The sequence below is a fragment of the Solanum stenotomum genome, chromosome 8, assembly GCF_019186545.1.
Source record: "Solanum stenotomum isolate F172 chromosome 8, ASM1918654v1, whole genome shotgun sequence".
Lineage (NCBI taxonomy): Eukaryota > Viridiplantae > Streptophyta > Magnoliopsida > Solanales > Solanaceae > Solanum > Solanum stenotomum.
The window spans coordinates 33,814,463-33,820,904 of NC_064289.1; the positions used below are offsets into that span (position 1 = coordinate 33,814,463).

General features: G+C 37.9%; 1 protein-coding gene across 1 annotated transcript; it reads right to left on the bottom strand.

The window, feature by feature from the left end:
- Nucleotides 1-3,961: 3,961 nt before the first annotated feature.
- On the bottom strand, nt 3,962-6,214 carry LOC125873729 (uncharacterized). The gene is made up of 2 exons (XM_049554599.1): nt 5,734-6,214; nt 3,962-4,209 (listed from the first exon to the last, which is right to left on the bottom strand). The coding sequence occupies exons 1-2, from the start codon at nt 6,212-6,214 to the stop codon at nt 3,962-3,964; spliced, it is 729 nt and encodes a 242-aa protein (XP_049410556.1).
- Between the last annotated feature and the right edge of the window lie 228 nt (nt 6,215-6,442).

The window sequence follows — 6,442 nt, forward strand, 5'->3', positions numbered from 1 at the left end:
TATATATTCAAGTGGTTTAAGCATAAATTATATGCCTCCAATTATAGCTAAACCATTGGTTATGAGAACAAAACTCCCAAAAGAAATTTGGTATGATATGTGTTATTTAAAGTGTAGCTACACTTGTACGTATCAAGCCAACAAGGTTCCCCTATCACAACTGGTTCAAGGTCAGGAATCAAATAATTCTCATCTAGAAATTCAAATGTGCGGCATATTATTCCATTGCTCCACCATTACGCAATGCACAAAGATGAGTTCCCAAATAAGGTTGGGTGAATGTTAGATTCTCTAACATTATGGGGAGATAAGCAACTGTAAAATAAGTTATACATAATGAATTATATGATCCTCGTTGAAGAGATAATTTAAGTCAATTGTCAGACATATCCACTGACCATATGTTATAATCCAGTTATAAATGCTCTAATGAAAGGTCCTTGAAGGTCATAATCTATGGCACACCGAAAGTTTGATAGATAAATCGATTCAAACTATGAAAATTCTTGAAAAAAAGAGATAAGCAAATGATTAAGATGGTCATAATAATGAGGCAGGTGCTTAAGAAAAAGCACCATGACCTAACAGTTCATAAAACCTTGGCAAAGGTTCAGGTACCTGAAAATGATGAAAAATAAAGAGAGCTCGACAAATTATGTCATATTAAAATCGATATAAAATTAACCGTCAACGGTATCCTTAATATAATATAGCACTCAAAATTATGAACGGTAACGAGGATCTTGATATTAAATCTATCGAAAATTGACAAATAAATGGTTGTCCAAAGAAAATACAATTCAAGTATATTTTATTTCACTTGGAAAAGTGATGTTTTGGACTTATTGTCCATATATCAAAATATAATGTCAGTGGGGTACAAATGAATTATTGCGCGATAAGTAAAATCGTAAAATATAAAGTACGGCTTGTGCATTGGAAAATAAAGATTCTTCACAAAAGTCCTGACATTATTGTATGGAGATGTATTCTCCTAAGGTGGATGCAATGAAGTTTCTATCAAACAATATATGAAAAACTTGAATACGCATGATGAATGATTATCATATCTAGCTAGAATATAAATATTATATGAAAATTCATGAAGGATTTAAATGGTTGTAAAGCGATTCCATTGAATAGTACCCCAATGGTTGTAAGATCGCATAACATAAAGATCAATTTTGAAAATGGTTAGAAAATATCATGTCATAGTGCAATTGGTGCACTTATGTATCCTGCTATTACTATCCGTGGTAAATAATTTTATTAGTATGCATGCAAAATATAACATAACTCTTATCGGTGGAGATATTCGAGTGAATCAAATATCGATATAAATTATTTATTCTGATCAATTATGTCAAGATTTATTGATCAAGAAATTACAGGAAATTATGAAGTTTGAACTCATGAAAGTTATATATTTTCATTTGAAAATGCTGTCATTTCAAATCATTCCACAAGACAATCAATTTTACTGAAAGTGTTCGTCAGTGCTCGATTGTTGCTGCTAACAAATCGAACGACCAATTTGTCTATGTCGACAAGATCACAAATTGAGTGATTTTTAAAAATATATTTGGTTGAAATCAATAAACATATCCAGATAATATGTGACCTTCCTTTGAAAAGAGATATTTCAACAACATTATATGAAGATAGTGCTGCATGTGCTCAACTAAGAGGAGGACACATCAAAGGAGACTGAACAATATATAATTCATCAGAGTTCTTGTTCTTGCTCATGATCTTCAAAATAAGGATGAAACATATGTTCAACTGTTCGTATTCACCAAGACATTGCCAACTTCAACCTTTAAGTAATGTTTTCATTAGGGAGAGTAAATACGTGATGCACTCTTTTCCCCTTAACCAGGTTTTATTCCACTGGGTTTTTATGGTAAAGGGTTTTAATGAGGCAACAAATAAAGGGTATTACTATAATTTTCTTTCACTAATTTTTTTACATGGACATCCAAGGGGGAGTGTTGTAAAATGGATGTCCACACAATATACTTTGAGTCCAAGTAAACTTTGTCACCAAGTAAAATAACTTTGATCCAATATTGTGTTTATATACAAGAATGGACCAACTAATTGCCTAACTAACTCCTCTTAAAGAGGAGTGCTAAACGTGCTAAACTACTTGAAGAGATATCATAGTGGTAGACTACTAGCTAAAGAATTTGTCAAACAATAATCAACTAAATATAATAATTAACATGTGCTTTAATACTCCCCCCTCAAGATAGGTAGTGTGTAACAACTCCTAGCTTGAATAGGTGTTTATCAAAGGCTAGCTTCGGTAGAGCTTTAGTGAGAGTGTCCGCGAGTTGATCTGCAGCATGGATATGAATAATGTGAACTTGATTTTGCTGAACTTGTTTGCAAATAAAGTGAAAGTCTACAACAATGTGCTTCATGCGGCTATGAAAAACTGAATTTGCACACAGATAAGTTGCACCCACATTGTCACAGTAAATGGTTGGTGCTTGGGGAAGTGAAACATGTAGTTCTTTTAGTAGATTTGTCACCGACTTGGTTTTAGCAAGTGCACTGGCAACAACACGATACTCTACTTCAGTTGATGAGCGAGCAATTGTTCTTTGTTTATTGGAGGACCAGCNACATGTAGTTCTTTTAGCAGATTTGTCACCGACTTGGTTTCAGCAAGTGCACTGGCAACAACACGATACTCTACTTCAGTTGATGAGCGAGCAATTGTTCTTTGTTTATTGGAGGACCAGCTCACAGGATTTTGGCCGAAAAACAATATGTAACTAGTAGTGGAAGCTCGATCACTTACATCTCCAGCCCAATCCGCATCAGAGTACATGTATAGCTTGAAATCATTATCTCTTTGAATGTGAAGAGCAAGCTGAATTTTGCCTTGGAGATACCTGAGTACTCGTTTGAGTGCTTTCCAGTGGACTTCAAATGGGGAATACATAAATTAAGATAATTTATTTACAGAGAAGTTGATGTCCGAACGAGTAAAAATAAGTATTATACTTTTCCAAGAACTCTCCTGTAACGAGTGGCATCAGTTGGTTGTGCACCATCGTTTAGTTGAGGCACGCCACTGGCACTCATTGGGGTTTTTGCCGAATTGCAGTTCTACATGTTTTCTTCATAGAGAATTTCATTTATGTAGTTAGACTGTGATAAGGTAATACCTTTGGCTGTACGGAGCACCTCAATTCCAAGGAAGAAGTGCAGATTTCCAAGATCCTTTATGGAAAAACGTCCAGCAAGAGAAGCTATTGCCTGATTTACCTCGGAGTGGTGATTCCCTGTGATGATGTATCGTCCACATAAACCAAGGCATACAGAATATTGTTCGACACTTTGCGAATGAAAAGTGAGGCATCAAATTCTGACTTGACAAATCCCAGATACAGAAGAAGTGTCTTGAGTTCATAGTACCATGCCTGAAGGGCTTGCTTGAGTCCATAGATGGCTTTCTTAAGACGACATATATGGGAGGGGAACTGTTCGTCTGTAAAACCCGGAGGTTGGACCATGTACACTTCTTCTTCTAGACGACCCTGCAAGAACGCGTTGTTGACATCAAGTTGGCGGAGGGGCCAATTCTGATGGATAGCAATTGAGAGCACCAAGCGCACAGTAGTTGGTTTGACAACCGGAAAAAATGTGGCATGTATTCAACTCCAGGACATTGTGTAAACCCCTTCGCAACAAGTTGAGCCTTGTAGCGATCGATTGTCCCATCAGCTTTCTGTTTTAACCTGTATAACCATTTGCAAGAAATAATGTTTTTTGCAGGGTCATGTGGTACTAATTCCCATGTCTGGTTGTTCAATAATGCATCAAATTCACTTTTCATTGCTCTCTGCCACTCTGGGTGTTTGTGAGCGTGTTTGAAGCTGGTAGGGGTGATGGTGTGGGATAAGTGAGCCAGAAAGTCAAGGATGGTTTTTGGTTTGTGAATGTTGTGCTAGGAGCGGGTCACAACACGAGTTAATGGAGGAAGAGAAGGTTGTGGAGGTTCTGTGACTGGAACAGGTTCAAGAGAAGGTTGTAGGAGAATTGAGGCAGTGGGATGGGCAGCAGAGTTTCTGCTAGCAAATGACATTGTTTTGTTTCTGCGGCTGTACACAATTGGAAAAGCTAATGATTGAGGCAACGGGGGATCAATGTGATCAGGAGGGGCAGCGGAGTGTGTAGGATAAGGAAAAGAGATACCTGGAGATGCATATTATGTTGGAGCACAAGCAGAGGAGACGGTGTCTTTGTGAGCGTTGGTGGTACCTACCTTGGGGATAAGTATGGGACTCAGTAAGTCGTGGCTAAGAGGAGGAGAAACAATAGTGGATGGTGTTGGGTTTGTTTCAGTTGAACCTTCCCACGCAAGTGTTTTACAAGTTGCAAAAACATTTGAAAAAATATTTTGGTAAGGAAAACTATTTTCAAAAAATTCACGTCACGAGATAAATAGATTTTAGAAGATTTTGGATCAAAACATTGATGACAATGATAAAGTAAAGAGAATCCTAAATATACACAGGGTGTTGATCGGGGCACTAATTTATTTTTGGAATAGGGTTTGAGCCAGGGATAGCAGAGACACCCAAAGATTTTTAAAGAATTGTAATCCGGATCTTGACCAAACAATAGTTGAAACGGTGATTTATTTTGTAAATGTGGGGTAGGCAAACGATTTATGAGATAAGCCGCATATTGACAGGCAAAACACCAAAGAGTCTATGGAAGTGATGCTTCATGAAGTAAGGTTATAACCGTCTCAAAAATATGCCTGTGACGACGTTCAGCGAGAGCAACTCTTTGGGGGGTGTATGGAGGAGATACAAGATGTTCAATACCCTGAGATCTTAGGTACTAATCAAGACTTTTATATTTGCCAGCACCATCTGTATAGAGAGAAAGAACTTTCGTATTAAAACGATGTTCGATTAATGCTTGAAAGTTCTGGAAAAGGTTAGTAGCCTCACTTTTATTTCTTAAAGTGTAAAGCCAGGTGTATTTGGTATAATTATCCACAAAAATACAGTAATATAAATTATTGTCAATTGATTGAACTGGAGAAGAACCCCATAAATCACTAAATATAGTCTGGAAAGGTTGGGTACATGATAAAGTGAACTGCTGAAAAGGATGGCGATGAGCCTTATTCGAAGAACAAGAATTACAAACTGAAAATTTGTCTCGTGAGCAAGGTAGCGAGAATTTATTCAAAATAAAATGTAAAACTCTTGAATGTGGATGACCCAACCAACGATGCCAAGTGAAATTGGTTGTGGTGGAGGAAGTCAAATGCGTTTTAGAAGGAGAGATGGAGGTTAAGTCCGGCCACACATAGAGACCGTCTCTACTCTGACCGTGACGGAGTCCACGTTTTCAAGTCCTTCAATGAAAAATGAAAAGGAAAGAATTCAATAGATGTTAGGTTATCTTGACAAAATTTAGAGACAGAGAGTAAATTGTGTTTAATGCTTGGAGCACAACGAGTGTTAGAGAGTTTAAAAGATTTATTTGATGCATTTAAATGAGTAGAATCAGTGTGAGTTATGGAGATTTTGTTACCATCACCCATAGAGACTTGCTCCATGCCATTGTATGCCTACAGATTTTGGGGTGTGGCAGTGATGTGATGAGATGCTCCCGAGTCAAGAATCCAAGGATTTTCTGACGTGTTCAAGCCTGACAAATAGTTGGCCTTGGCCTCAAAATGATTGTGAGACTACGAACAACAAACGTTTGCAACATGACTGAGTTTGTTGCATAGCTGGCAGCGTACACCATCATAAGAGTTGTTGTTGGTCGAAGATCTCCTCTGATTGGGTAAAGTGAAGCGACTGTTGGACCGCCATTGTTGGTTGCTACCATTGTTATTGTTGGGGCGATGATTGTTGCGATAGCTTGAATTACCAGATTGGTTGGATGTAGCAGCACCAGCAGTAATCTGGATAGGAAAACTTTTGGACTCCTCACGTCGAAGAAAAAGTTCATGGTCCTGAAGCTTTTCGTACAGTTCTTCATATGTTATAGGGGAGTCACGAGCACAAATTGCAGCAGAAATACCATGAAACTCTGTACCCAGACCACTAAGGATCTTTACTATCAGTTCAGAGTTGGTGATGGGGGTACCAACAATAGAGAGTTCATCAGCAATAGAACGAACACTTTGTAAATACTCGGTGACTGGTTGTGAGTCTTTGTTCAAACGCATAAGTCGATCACGCAGACTAAAAATTCTGGTTTGAGACTTATTTGCATAAGCGGTGTGCAGGGAATCCCAGCTGAGTTAGCAGTGGCAACTGTTGTAGCAATTGTTGGATCAACAGATGCCATAAGTGCGTTTTGAGTGAATTGATCTTGTCGAAACCAAAGAGAAAACGCAAGATTGACACTAGGGGCTGTGACAGTTGTGATAGTGCGAGATAGGGAAGAGTAGACC